Below are 15,632 nucleotides of genomic sequence, written 5' to 3' on the forward strand. Positions count from 1 at the left end.
TAAAAGCTGAAGGTAAGTTCGTACTTGTTATGAACAACATGCATAATACAAAGTGAAAAGTGTACTAAAAAAAAAGTGTCATAGTTGCAGCAGGCATTAGAGGCAGACTAATTATAAAACAGTCATACCATGAAAACAATATGTGTGTGCAGAGAGAATGTCCAGATGAGATTCTCAAAGAATATTAAAAGATGAAGCACCAAGTCAGGATGCAGAGAGGGTGGTGATCAGACAGACAAATAAAAGTGTTTTTCTACAAAAGGCAAAAGAACAGGATAGGTGGAATTTATTGCTTTCTTTCTAACACAGAAACATTATTTAGACAGTTCTTCTTAAAATGCCATGCTCATTAAAGGAACAGTAACACCAAAAAATGAAAGTGTATAAAAGTAACTAAAATATAATGTGCTGCTGCCCTGCACTGGTGAAAGTTGTGTGTTTACTTCAGAAAGTCTACTATAATTTATATAAATAAGCTGCTATGTAGCCATGGGGGCAGCCATTCAAAGGAGAAAAGGCACAGGCACATAGCAGATAACAGATAAAACACTGTTGTATTCTACAGAGCTTATCTGTTATCTGCTAGGTAACCTGTGCCTTTTCTCCTTTTTTCCAGCTTGAATGGCTGCCCCCGTGGCTACACAGCAGCTTATTATATAAATTATAGTAGGGTTACTGTAGCAAACACACCAGTTTTACCAGTGCAGGGCAACAGTGCATTATATTTTTATTACTTTAAAGCTCTTTCAATTTTTAGTGTTACTGTTCCTTTAAGTTAATGTTTATTAGGGCATTCCCTTACTCCTCTCTGCATTGCAATGTTAGAGAAGCCACACAATAAAGAGACATCTGAGGAGCTATATGTGCAGGCATGCCAAGAAGCTGGTGTTGTACCTGCCTCATATTTCATGCGCCACATGAATGACACAAGTATGGAACTTAAACATCATGGACTGGGACCCCGTGGTGCTCGGGCAATTGCTGCATCATTACTGGTAAGATTATCCTATAATCCTATAACAACCTGGTAGAAAATGTAAGAAAATGCCAGTAAACTTTTTATTATTGTACTCTAAGGATGAGGGGAATCAAGGTGTGCAAAGTGCAATTTCAGATGCAATGGCAATGTTTGTTTCTCCACAATTCAGCATTTTCCCCATACTTCCAGCATCACATAGTTGTGGCTAATGCATCAGAATCTGCACACTTTTGCTTGAGCTTGAACAGATAGTGGACAAAACTTGCCACCAAATGACGTGCCCCCAGTTTTCAGGCACAAGGTTGTGCTGCAATTGACACAGAGCATCATGGTTGGAGGTGACGGTAGCTTCAGAGTTCTCCTGTGTCAATGGATGCGATTGCGCACAATTCATACCAGGAGGCGGGACTAAGGCAGCAGCACCACCAAACGCATCTAAATGAAAGTGCAAGGAGCTGCTTTGGATGCAAGTATCTTAAATGAATGGAATTTTTTATGCAATGGCTGTGATGAAAAGTGGGAAAAATGATGCTCCACATTCTGCACTGTGTTTAAAACAAAGAAAAATTGCTGCATGGCACAAACATTACAGTTTAGCACATATGTTAGTAAATAAAGTTTTTTAAGTAATTTGGATTCTATTACACAGAATGGTCAACACATCTATGTTTATTTATGGTATATCTCATTATATCTTTAATATACTGATACTATGCTAATTACTAAACAAAAAAAATACAAATACTTTTTAGTCTATGTACTGTTCATATACAGTCATGGCCAAACTTTCTGTATTTCTCACAGAAAAGTATTGCAGTAGCACATGTTTTGCTATACACATGTTTATTCCCTTTGTGTGTATTGGAACAGAACAAAAAAGGGAGGAAAAAAAGCAAATTGGACATAATGTCACACAAAACTCCAAAAATGGGCTGGACAAAATTATTGGGTCTTCTGCCATAGCGTTTTATTTCATTTAAATGTTGACAGATAGTTCGCGTTGACACTGATGCTCCCTGAGCCTGCAGGACAGCTTGAATTGCTTTGGAACTTGTTTGGGGCTGCTTATCCACCATTCAGACTATCCTTCATTGCAACCTTTCATCAATTTTCTCTTCCGTCCACGCCCAGATTAGCTACAGTGCCAAGGGTTGCAAACTTCTTGATAATGTTACGCACTGTGGACAAAGGCAAATCTAGATCTCTGGAGATGGACTTGTAATCTTGAGATTGTTGATATTTTTCCACAATTTTGGTTCTCAAGTCCTCAGACAGTTCTCTTCTCCTCTTTCTGTTGTCCATGCTTAGTGTGGCACACACAGACACACAATGCAAAAAATAAGTGAACTTCTTTCCTTTTTATCTGCTTTCAGGTGTGATTTTTATATTGCCCACACCTGTTACTTGCCCCAGGTGAGTTTAAAGGAGCATCACATGTTTGAAACAATCTTATTTATCCACAATTTTGAAAGGGTGCCAATAATTTTGTCCAGGCCATTTTTGGAGTTCTGTGTGACAATATGTCCAATTTGCTTTTTTTCCTCCCTTTTTTTTGTTCTGTTCCAATACACACAAAGGGAATAAACATGTGTATAGCAAAACATGTGTTACTGCAATACGTTTTTGTGAGAAATACGTGATTTTCTGGAAAAATTTCTGGGGTGCCAACAATTTTGGCCATGACTGTATAGTATGTGCTAAAACACATATATTAAGGCTTCATTACTATACTAATTAGCTTGCTTGCTCCCAGTCCAATAAATGCATTACACACCTGAACCTAGAGGATAACTGGATTCAGCCAGAGGGAGCTTCTGACCTGGTGGAGATGCTTAGAAAGAACTACTACATTCAAGACCTGGTACGGTGAGAGGGATGTTGATTTTTTATGTGTGTCACTTTATATAGCTGTATCTTTCCTTTATTTTAATCTGCTTAAGTTGATATGGATTACTTCTTGGTTTTTGTCTTTTTTCAGTACTATTAATTTACATATGCATCATGGAATAAGTAACATAATTACATAATAATTATACATTTCTTTCATGGGGACACACAAGCACTGAAAGGCTAACCACCTTCCTGGAGGAAAGGACACTAAAAAAAACAAAGTGTTGAGTGACTGGGCAGAGTCCCCACCTGGGCAGAGGAGAAGGTAACATTCCAGGAGTTGACAATTAGACAACTCTAGATTGGTCAGAGGTCTATGAGAACATGTATGCCTTTGAGGAACTCTAAAGGTCACTCAAATGGCATCCAGAGCCAACCCAAGCTCCCCTGCTTGATGTCTTGTTCTGGAAACATAGCTTCTATAGGGGTAGACCTCTGTTAGCCCTAGGGCTGTTCAGCTTTGTTTATCTTCCCAGGCAAACCTCTTCTCCCCAGAATCCTTAGGAGCAGAGAGTGGATGTGTTTTTCTGCATGCAAGCTGCTTTTCCTGAGGCCACGTGTTGGCAGGAGTTTTTCTCAACCATCACTTTCTATCCAGGGTGTTATTTTATTTCCTGCATTGCAAGGAAGTGAATGCAATTATGCCCAATGGTTTAGTTCAGGAAGCATTGTTGCCTTTTGTTTCTTTTTTCTCATTAGAGTTCAAGTTTCTCCTGTTTTTATTTTATTCTTGGTGGTGACAGCATCCTAAAGAGGGTTGCAGCCACCTAAAGAGGGGTAGGCCGGTCACTCAAGACTTTTGTTCTTTTAGTGTCCTTTTCTCCAGGAAACTGATGTTAACCCTTCAGTGCTTGTGCCCCCTTTATAGTGCAGAAAAGGATTTTACAAGTAAGACAAAATCTCTTTTTAGCACTCTTTACTTGTGAATTGATTGCAAAGGGTGAGTAACTATGATTGTGAAAATATGTTTGTCACTAGGATTTCTTTACTTCCAGAATATTTCTAACAACCGTCTTGGTGTATGTGGTGCAGAGGTAATTTCCAAAATGTTGCTGGACAACACATCCCTTCTCTGCTTAAAACTAGCACGTAAGTTTTAGTTTCGCCTAGGTTGCATTTTATTAATTTACGGTAGATTCCTCCCTCACTTTTGACATGGCCATACTTCTCTGTCCCAATCAAGTCTGTGAGAGTTATAGGGTAGGAGTGTTTGAAAATAATACATTTTTCTGTTTTTCAATTTTTTTTAGAGAATGAATTTAATGATGAATCTGTGAAGTACTTTGTTGAAGCATTATCTGTGAGTGAAAGAAAGCTGGGCAAGATCCAAAACTTCCATCTCTTACTTCCCTGCCTGGTTCTGTTATACTGTTTTTTTGGGATTACATTTGTCTCTTGTCACTGTATCCATGCAAATATACTGCTACTATTTATGGATTGTGTCTTTTCATACCAAACTAATAAATCTTGGCTTCTTATCTACCCTTAGGCTAATTTTCGCTTAACCGAGCTGGATCTGAGTCACAATGAGTTTTGTGAGAAAGGAGGCGAGTACCTTGGACAAATACTGGGTGAGTAGTAAGACTAAGGTGAGGAGACATGAAACATTTAAATAACTCTAAGGTGGAAAATAAAAGGGGGAAAGGATGAAACATAAGGTTAAAGGGAAGGAAGACGAAGAGAGAAAAGTGTAAAGAAGTATATTATGTGAGACGAAATAGTGAGAGACTAAGGGAATTGTTTTTGGAGGAAGTGAAAGGAAGTAGACATCAGGTGGAATCTGGTGAGGAACCAGATTTTATGTGAGGAGTAAAATGGAAGAAAGGCTTCAGGCAGGCAAAAGAGAAGTTATGACTAATGGCACACAGGACATTTTGTTGGCTTATAAAATTACCTTCCTGCCTGCAGCTGCTTGCCATTAATTTGCAAAACACCAGAGGTCGCAGGAAAGATTGTAATTGTAATGTGTAGGGCCACCTTAAGGGCATAAATGGAAAAGGAAAAAAAAGAGTTACAAATAGAGACATTAAAAACACTGATTAAGGAAAAGTAACTGAAAATGGAAGTATAAAAGTCAGATGAAGTCGTAAAATTAATAAAAAGTATGGATGCAGAGAAGAGTGGATCAATCACCCCTTGAGTGACCTCAGAATGGAACTAGTTTTGCTTCACTCTGGTGCTGCTGTATATCTGAAGTCATGCTAGGCTACTTGGTGTTGGCTGTATGGTTATGACAATATCAATTATGTCTGCAGTTATTTTGGCTCCTTTTGCTTCACAAAATTGCCAGTTTCAAGATGAAATTTGCTTTTTTTAAATGAGATGAAATTGTTGCTGCTGTTTATCTTTCCACTGCACTTTCCCATAAGTACCCCATTTTGAGAATGCAGATGCTAAGTGTGATTATGACTTTCTGTTTCCATCTTCTACTGATTTTGCTTCTCTGAATTGAACTTGTTGATGTCTGAAGTTGAAATGCATGGACTTTGTTTATAATATACACAACACAACCACAGACCCTTTCACCTTGAATTCCAGTCCCATAGTATGTGTGGGTTCTTGTAACAGGGCCATAGAGCAACTATACTGATGATAACATGAGATAATTTTAGTATAATTAATGAAAATATTTTTATTTTAGCTTCTAATGAGGGTCTGCAAGTGTTGAACCTCAGCTGGAATCACATTCGTATGAAAGGAGCCATTGCTCTCAGTGCTGGCCTGCGGGTAACTATAATATGACGGTGGGTTACATATTGACGTATAGTCCTGTAAGATGGAGATATGGAGTATGGGGTATGTGTGACAATTTAGAGAAGGAGTAGTATTAATATCTGTATTACAATTCACTTTTGTATTTTAGTTTTGTATTTCCTTAAGTCACTGGCACAAATCTTGTCAGTATTTCATATTTCTGCTTTATTCCTACACAGGCTAATGGGATGCTTAAGATCTTGAACCTTTCATACAATGGTTTTGGAAATGAAGGAGCTTTGGCACTGGGTGAAGCACTTAGAGTGAATTGCTCTCTGATACAGCTAGATATCACTTGCAATCGCATAAACAATGAGGGAGTAAGGCTGTTGTGCAAAGGACTGGAGATCAATGAAACCCTGCGTGTGCTAAAGGTAATGCAAAGCTGATAAACTAGATAGTGTGAGCTGTTTGCTTGTAAAACTGGCTGTAATATAGCACCTATGTAAAAATGGCACTAAAAAGATGGTATACGGGTGGTTCACAAATTTGTGACTGCTAAATAGGATTGACACATAAGGGTTGATTCACTAAAGGTCGATAAGCGTTATCCCATGTTTTTTGCGTTAAAATTGACGTGAAAAAAAACCAAAAAACGCGCAATTCACTAAAGTATTATCGTATGCGTTAAGTCGCATATCGCGTGCGTTAAATAGCGCGCAACCGAATGCGTTACTTTTAACACATTGCGTTAATTCTCGCGCAGAAATAATACTAACGCATGATTCACAAACACTTAGACGCGCTAAATATCGCATTAGTCTGTGCGAAAATTAACACCTACTTGGGGCAGGCGGTAATTATAGAAAAGTACACTTCATGAGCTTTTGGCAACACAATATGGACTTTGCAGTGTTATTTATTCAAGTATGTGTTAGCCCTAGAGTGATGCATCCTCCAGTTTGCAGGGAATTTTCAGAACAGTAGTTTTCCGAAAGTAATGGCGTGTATAGTTAATATGGCGTGCATTTTTTCGCACATGGTGACAATTTGTGCGTGCTGCATTAATTAGCGAACGTTGTGTTAAATACCGCACGAAAATAGTCTTTGCGACTTAAATAACACAAACAGCATTGCATCTAAATTAACACAAGTATCCTTTTAGTGAATTGTGCGTTGTCGCGAAAAATAAGACGCAATAAAATTTTTAACGCATGCTATAAATAGCGCTCGTTTCATCGCACTTTAGTGAATCAACCCTATAGTCTGTAAAATGTTTGCAAATAGCTAATATGCCAAAACAGCCTCAAAAGTGATTTATAAAAATCCAACATGCTTTTATCTGCACTTATATAAAGCTACAAAATACTTTCCTCTGGCTTACTAACTTATTACAAGTCAACATCAGCATTATCTACCCATAAAGGCCAGCTGAAACTTTCCAATTTACAAATTTACAACTCTACTGCACAAGACATAACAGCCACCAAAAGTAATATAAGCCAGTGCCCATGGCAGCAGACAATAGAGAGAATCAGATAAGCTGGCCAGAATTTATAAGCAGGAACTCAGGGACTAACTAGATTAATGGCAACCTCCACAACTGCTTGGTAACAGAAGCCTGGAGCATTGAATGCAGGGTCCATGTCAGCTGAGATTTGGGAAGCATGTTTGATGTTCTAGATAGTCTAGAATGCCCAGATTGTCACTTCGGTAAGATCTGAGGAGAACATTATCTGTTCTATATATTCTATATTTATATATTCTAGGAACTATGGTTGACTTACTGACCTAGGTCTGTAACCTTGTTATGAGCTAAACTGAGCCCTGGTCACAAGCTGGACCTTATCTGTTGGTTCCTAGGGGTGCAAATAAGAGCTATAATTGGCTATTTGGTAGCCCCTATATGGACTGGCAGCCTACAGGAGACTCTGTTTGGCTTTACACTGGGATTTATGCAATCAACACTTGCCTCCAAGCCAGAAATTAAAAAATGAGCACCTACTTTAAGGCCACTGGGAGCAACATCCAAGGGGTTGATGAGCAACATGTTGCTCATGAACCACTGGTTGGGGATCACTGCCCTAAAGCATGAAAAACACTTGTGTGTGTGGGAGCATCTTGATTTTGTGGCCAAAATGCCTAAAGCTTTTACAGTGATCCCCAACCAGTGGCTTGTGAGCAACATGTTTCTCACCAACCCCTTGGATGTTACTCTCAGTGCCCCCAAACCAGGTAGTTATTTTTGAATTCCTTTGGTTAAATAAAAACAAGATTTACTACCAAATAAAGCCTCCTGTAAGCTGATAGTTTGCATAGAGACTACCTAATAGCCAATTGTAGCCCTCCAAGTCTTTTTACATTTGACTGTGGCTCACAAGTTGGTTGGGGACCCCTGTTTTACATGGAATGTATATATAGGTTTTATATAAATGTTTACTGAACATTTTCTTATTTTGCTTTATATTAGCTCTCAAAGAATCCCATCAATGTAGAGGCTGCTATCCTTCTGCTCAACACAATCTCTAATAGGCCTGAATGCAAGATGGAGGAGCTGGACATTTCTGTGAGCAGTGGGAGTAATTATATTCATAAACAATATAATATATTTATCAATATATTATAGTAGATTTATCACAATGTAAGATTAGAGCTCATCACAGAAAAAAATCACTCATTTTCTATTCATTCCTCTATGGGATTTCATCCCTAAGTGTATTTATTGATAGGTGAGTTCACCATTTGATAATTACGCATCTAAAAATCCCCATAGGAATGTATCAAAAGTGGGTGAATTTTTATGTAGTGAGCTCAAATCTGACATTTTGATAAGTCTACACCTAAGTTTTAGACAATTCTTTTCGTACATTAAATTATCATCACTGATCTTATGAAGTGCGTTATTCTGATTTATTTGATTTTATTTGTCCAAAAGTTGGCTTTTCAATAAAAAAATAATTTTTTGATGTTAATGTTGGCCATATGCGTTAGAGTTATGATCTTTTCTGTGACCAATGATCGCAGGAATTTTCGTTCGTAGACTACACTAACGCTCAAAGGTGAATCATCAGATATGCAGGTGAAAAGAATTCTACCCCTATCTGAAGATTCAGTACTAAACATTTGCCAGTGTTCAAAGGCACCCAATCAAAATATTTCAACCAACATAATAGATGAGATAACCAATACTCAAGGCCTTTGCCAATATTGGTAGCCTTGCCTTCCACCATACACTAACCGATTAGTGCACCAAATGAAGTTTCGTAAGATACCACCATACACTAACCAATTAGTGCACCAAACTAAGTTTCGTAAGATACTGCCATACACTAACAGATTAATGCACCAAACAAAGTTTCGTAAAATAATATTGATGCGTGTGTGGCCACCTTAAAGGACAAGGAAAGGCAAAGTCACTTGGGGGTGCCAAAATGTTAGTGACCCCCAAGTGACTTTAATCGTTTACCTTGTACCCCGGGCTGGTGCCCCTGTTAGGAGAAAACAGCACCAGCCCGGGGTACCTTGAGAGAGCGCTTACTCCTTCCTGGTTTGTTTTTGTAGGCGCATGTGCAGTAGAGTGAAAAGCCGACTTCTCTGTTGGCTTTTCACTCTACTGCGCATGCTCGCGAAGCAGGAAGAAGGAAGCGCTGCAGCTACCCCGGGCTGGTGCTGTTCTCTCCCAACAGGGGCACCAGCCCAGGGTAAAAGGTAGGCGATTAAAGTCACTTGGGGGTGCCTAATATTTTGGCACCCCCAAGTGACTTTGCCTTTCCATGTCCTTTAAGACCATTTACTGCAACATATTCTACTAATATGTTTTTACCCATCCTCCAGGCAGCTGACCTATATAAGTGTGCCTTTCACTGTCTCAATCCCTCAATCCCTCAGCCATTTTGTGTTAAAGGACCAATAAAATAAAAAAAATGAAAATATTACACACATATATAATTTTGTTTGTCAAACACCTACAAATAAACGTTTTTTGGCAACAAATGTCCTATTTTAAATGTGAAAGGTTTCAGTCTGTAGTCCTGTAGAAAACCATGAATGGCATTTGACTTCTGTTTATCTCCCTGTGTAAGAACAAAACCCATTGTATTCTACACAACTTATCTACTATGTACACATGAGTCTTTTTCCCTATTCAGCCGGAATGGCTGCCCTGTGGCACACCAGCTTATTGATATAAACTATAGTAGTGACACAGCTTATATCATTTCTGAAGCAAACAGATTTATTAACCAGTGCAGAGTAACAGTACTGTGCAATGCATATAAAACACTTTTTGGTTACCTCAGTTTGAGTGTAAAGAGAGCTAAGGCTAATGGCAGATGGGTCACTTTCTCTCCGCACATTCAGGAAGAAGTAGGCAGCGGATCAGATTTTCTTCACTAGCCCATCTGCAGTTACCTTAAAAGTAGAAAAAGCTAGGACAAACAGAAGAGAAGGCAGTGGGAGTTAGCAATGAAACCCGGTAAAGGTAGTAAGGTAGTAAGAATTAAGGGGTATATGTATCATGCTGTGTAAAAAGTGGAGAGAAGCATTACCGGTGATGTTGGCCAGGGCAACCAATCAGCAATTAGATTTCAACAGTTAGAAAACCAAATTAAAGCATCTGACTGGCCGCTATGAGCAACATCACCGGTAATGTTTTACTCCACTTTTTACACAGCATGATAAATATACCCCTAAGACTATCAGCAGCCAGAAATAGCAAAGGTGCAAGGCAAAGGAAGCAACACTGTTTAAACGCCCTTTTATTTTGACAGAACGTGCTAGTGAATCCACAATTTCTTGTTCGCCTGGAGACGGTGTCCTTGTATCACCCAACAATGCGTGTATTGTATGCTGGGGAGCATGGATTTGTCCCAAGAAAACCTGCCGGTCGTCAGGACCCGATGAAGGTCATTCAGGTAATTAAAGTGCTTATGTTCTAAACGTAGACATAGAATTTCTTAAAAATGACACATGAAATGCATCTTATATTCAATAAGCGCACACATAAGCAGAAAACATACTGAATACAGCAAATATTAATATTTCTGATATATGTTTTAACTGGACTTATGGCATGGCCTGCTTCTGAGAAACCATTATTATAGAGCAGCACACCATTAAAATTAAAAGGGCACTACAGGGCATTCACAATTCCCCACACAGTTTGCCAAGTGCAAAAAAAGACACAATATGGTTGTTGTTTGTACTTTGCCCACTGCATGGGGCGTTTTGCAAATAGCCACAGGCCTTTGCACTCCATTTCAAAATGCAAAGACCTGTGGACAGTGCCTATAATCAAGCATTAGACCACACTCAGTTTTAAAAGGGCAGGTGGGTGGGAGGCATGTAGGCATCCTACCCTCCTGCCCCCTGCCTACCCCTAATTTGCACATGGTTTGCACATCAAGTTAGGGAGCCAAATGAGGAGCAAGCAGGTGGAAAAGACAGAGCTGGGCTGCATCTCCAGATGCTGTTCTGTGTAAGAAGTGCCCCTCATTTCTTCCCTATGACCCCATACTTATCCCACTGCCAAGTCTACAGTAGCTTTCCTATTATGCTTGAACTTATCTTTAACTCACACATTAGTTTCCTTAGCACAGAGGACCACTTCCACTGAGGTGCAATCTGTCACAGCAGAATAGATTATACAGATTATCTCTCTAAATTTCCACAGTCTTTCTAAAGTTGCATGTGGCACAGGTAAAAATTCAGAAAAAAATATGTTTGAAGACCTTTCCTTAATCTCTGAGCCTAGATCCCCAAAATAACTCTCTATCTACCATTAATTTTGTCATTACTACCAAAATATACCAAGACAACCAGGTCATGCTTAATCCCACCCAATAGTTTGTCTACCCAATCAACCACATACAGAACCCTGGCACCATGGAGACTGCAAACTGTTTGGCTGTAGTGATGAGGCCAAAAGATTTCCCTTTATAGCTTTTATAATAATGGATTCCCCTATAAACACAATCCATCTATGCTGGTCTCCCGACTGTTACAAAGATTAGCCCCATCAAGAACCCCCTATTCCTAGGTCCATACTCCTATCTTCCATGCCAAACTGGCAAACCTGTTGGAATGCACACACCCCAGATCAGTCTGCCCTTTTCAACACACTAGGCTTCCTTACTATTACCCAACTGCCTCATAATACTGCTGCTCTTCTCCTCCCACAGTACTATCAGACCTGGAAAGGTCTTGCTTAGTGAACGAGAGACTCCTTTCTGTGCTGCTCTAGATCTCTAACTCAAGCCTTTAGAGTGGCAATTAGCTCACATCCACCACAGTGGTAAGCACTTTGAATCTCCCAAAATAAAGCGCTATCCAGCCTCTTAGTAGTAGTAGGGTAATTTGAAGTTAGTTGATATTAGTGTAGACTTCCAAGGACAAAAAAAACACCATATAACTCTTCTCTTTGTCTGCTACAACTGAAACCACTGTGTCTTAATCTAATTGTCCATCTCTCTTAATGTAGAATTACCTGAATGAACGCAAACTGCGCATGCTGGATTTTTTTAAGAACATGGATAAAGATAGCACTATGAGGATCCCAGTTAATGACTTTCGGAGACACATAACAGTAAGTGCAGTTGTGGAATAATGGACTTGTAAAAACGGTCAGTAACATCCACAACAGTACAGCACATAGAAATAAAGATGTTATTAATACAGGAATTAGAGTTGCCAACTCACGTTTCTCCTGCATGTGTCCAGTAATGATAGCAACTATAGTATCTTTTGAAAACTATCAGTTTTTCTCTAGAAAGCAATTTGTAACATTTTGAAGGAAAATTAACATCAAAAAACGTTTTACCACTTGCTTGCATATTTCCTGGTACATCTGAACCTTTCTTCTAATTTTCTACTCATGTCAGTTTAATTCAGTCTCAACTGAAAAAGTCTAGACATCAGTAGTTCTTTGTACTCATCACAACACTAATGATATGCTTAAACAAGAAAAGTGGGGGAGCAAAATAGTTTATTGCCATAATATACCCATGGGAGTATTCTCCTAGATTTGAATGCAGTCATTAGTGTTTAGGTAAGGACCATTAATTACAGCTAATTTATTTGTTATAAAGACATCTAGAATCCAATGACTTAGAAGGTGGTACTCTGTTGCATCAATAGATGAGGAAGTGAAAGGAGCCACAACTCATTCTCACTTCCAGGGCCACTCCATGCTGTTTGGCCTTCCCTGTGCAAACTCAAAATCCATAAAATGAACAGTCGAGTTGCTGCCATTAGCTAGAAGAGAACCCTTAAACAAGCAAAAAGACCTGTGGATTTTTCCTTGCAAAATGTATGTTTACCAGTTGATAAATATGACACTTTCCTTCTACAACTTTCACTCCCCTGCCTGGCATTTATATTTGCTGTTCCATTTTTTTTTCATTTCCCAATATACTACATTCACTACTGCCCAAACTTATTATCTGTGGCCACTTTTCCATACAGCAGGCTGGCCTTCCCCTGAATAGTGCACAATTGGATGCACTGGTGCAAACACTGGACAGAGAGGAGACTGGCTTTGTGGACTACAGGTAAGAGCATGGTATCATCTTAGTTACATACACAGTTACATAGTAGCCAAGACATCCATCAAGTTTTATGTTTTGCTAAAACATTATAGTCAGAACAGAAAAAAACAGATAAAGTTGTCTCCAGTTTGCACAGAAGAAAGAAAATCCATCCTGTTTATAAACTCAGCAATAGGAGTTGTCTCTGGATCAATGTTTTTAGTGTTTCAATGATTTGTCCCTGGATTAACATACTATAAAATGGGGCTACTTAAAGGGGAACTATCACAGCAAATCAGCTTTCACTCTGCTTTGTCATTTACACATTTCCGTGTCACTGATGCAGACCAGGGAGCCAGATATTCTTATAACAGCAAAGTACATACCAATGGCAAACCCTTTTTACTAGTCCCTCATAATAGGCACCTAGGACTTAAAACATTTATTAAACATATTAAAGGAAAACTATACCCCCAAAATGAATATTTAACCAACAGATAGTTTGTACTATGTTAAGTGACCTATTAAAGATTTTGCCAACCAGACCATCGCGAATCCACACACTTCCCTATACTAGCACCTGTAATCATAACTGATGGGTTGTCTGCTGGCATACTGATTCCAGTCTCTACCTCCTTGTTGAGGCCCTAGACTGCCCATACTACCTAGCCTTACTGTTCTTACTGCTGCAGTCAGCAATTGCACATACTATTCTACCACACACTTTAGTCAGAAGGCTTCTGGATAAGTTCAATGCACATGCCACCCAGCGATGTTTCGGGGGTTGCTGCTGCTTGCCCCTCACCCGCGCAATGTTGGAGCAGGTCCTAGAGGCCGATTATTTGCTATGGCCCTCCCTGCGGGCAGATTCCGGCTGAGCTCTTCCGCTCACCCTTCCCGCCAGCAACCTTACACTGCTGGCACTCCTTTCTGCCTTCTCTATTTATAGGTGCGTGCCTGGAAGCCGCACCCCTTTTGTGGCATCATTGCGGAGCGGGCCACGGGTCTATAAATAGAGGAGGGAAGCCAGGTCGGGCAGGGTTGGGAGTGGGTCACTAGTTTTCACCTTACCTCATGGCAGGAGTGGCCCTGGTGCCCACCTGATCATTCAGTGACTCCACAGGTTGAGTTTAGACGTTTCCTGTCTAAATGGATAGGTGCACATTGGCACATTCGTTAAATTTTGGGGGTCAGGATCTTTTTAGCCATAGCACTAATTTTCCAGGCACAGCAAATAGCTGCCTATAATTAAGTGAGGATAACAGTCTGAGATATTGTATAAAAGTCATAACACTGAAAGCAGATGCTCTACATGTTGCATCACCTGACTTGTTTCTTTTTTGCTAAACTTAATTTGTTACTTTGCACTCATATTTTTTGCATCTTCATTTCTATATGCTATGTCCTATAGCCTTATTTTGTTGATAATTTACTATTAGATCATTCAGCCAACCTCTTTACTCTTCAGGGACCTTGTAGACACTCGGAACAAGATGGTTAGAGACCAGCGTGAAGAGCAGCGACGCAAGGAAAGAAAGAAACGGCAGAAAAAGCAGCGTAGTGAACGAGCCTTGAGGTCCTTCCATAGTGCAGTTAGGGCATTTACTCCTCCTCCTGCCTCAAGGGGAGCCCTGGATCACAGCACCAGCCCTGTTCATGTCTCTGTCACTTCTCTTAGTTCCTGGTATCAGGAAGAAGAACAAGGCCCCTCTCTTAGATTTTCTGCCACGAAGAGGAAGACCACAGAGGAAGAAAGTGTCCTGCAGAGCCAGGGTGCTGAGCAATATTACAGTTCACAGGGAAGTCTAGGTTCCCAGTGTCTCTCTGAGCCTCTTACTCTCCTGGAAAGAAGTTCCTCCCCTCTCTGTGACAGTGGATAGAAGGAATCTATAGTGTAATGTATGGATGTACAGCGCTGCGTACATAAGTAGCCCTTTATAAATAAAGATATACATACATACATGAGTGCAGTTCTTAAATGGGACCTAAAGCTGTATACTAAAAGTCCTTAAAATTAAACATGAAACCCAAATTCATTTTTCAGTTAAATTATCCAAACCTATTATAAATGTATTTAAAAATCTAATCTGTCAATCATACATTGCCTGCCCCGCCTCTATGCCTTGCATAATGATTGTCAGCTCCCATTCAGCACATGGGATATCACCTAGATGGCTTACCTTAATAACACACCTGCCAGTTTGCTTTGACTGTAAATTCCAGGGCTGAAGGGAAAAAAAATTAAATAGTTTATACAGTGTAAGTAAAGTTTATTTTGCTCAACTAACATGATAGCAAAGGATTTGGAATTATTTTTTAGGGTGACAGGTCTCCTTTAAGCTACTGTAAAACGATAGTTGACAACCTCCCTGTAACACTTACCTATAGCATTCGCCATTCGCGGGGCGATTTCATGAAATCGCCGAAAAAGACTCGCGGGTCTTTTTCGGCGATTTGCGCAAAATCGCGCCGCCGCGTCTGCCATCCAGCCGGCGACTTACATGTTCGCCGGTGGGATGGCAGGGGTAGGCAACTCGGGGAGATTA

At 39.8% G+C, this 15,632-nt stretch overlaps 1 protein-coding gene across 1 annotated transcript; it reads left to right on the top strand.

The window, feature by feature from the left end:
- Positions 1-748: 748 nt before the first annotated feature.
- lrrc74a (leucine rich repeat containing 74a) lies at positions 749-15,045 on the top strand. The gene is made up of 12 exons (XM_018096926.2): positions 749-995; positions 2,733-2,840; positions 3,865-3,958; positions 4,120-4,169; positions 4,359-4,440; positions 5,511-5,596; positions 5,803-5,997; positions 8,034-8,129; positions 10,333-10,476; positions 12,042-12,146; positions 13,025-13,110; positions 14,555-15,045. Exons 1-12 carry the CDS (start codon positions 819-821, stop codon positions 14,964-14,966), a joined length of 1,635 nt encoding a protein of 544 aa, XP_017952415.2. The 5' UTR covers positions 749-818; the 3' UTR covers positions 14,967-15,045.
- The last annotated feature ends 587 nt before the right edge of the window (positions 15,046-15,632 follow it).

Source organism: Xenopus tropicalis, chromosome 8 (genome assembly GCF_000004195.4).
Source record: "Xenopus tropicalis strain Nigerian chromosome 8, UCB_Xtro_10.0, whole genome shotgun sequence".
Lineage (NCBI taxonomy): Eukaryota > Metazoa > Chordata > Amphibia > Anura > Pipidae > Xenopus > Xenopus tropicalis.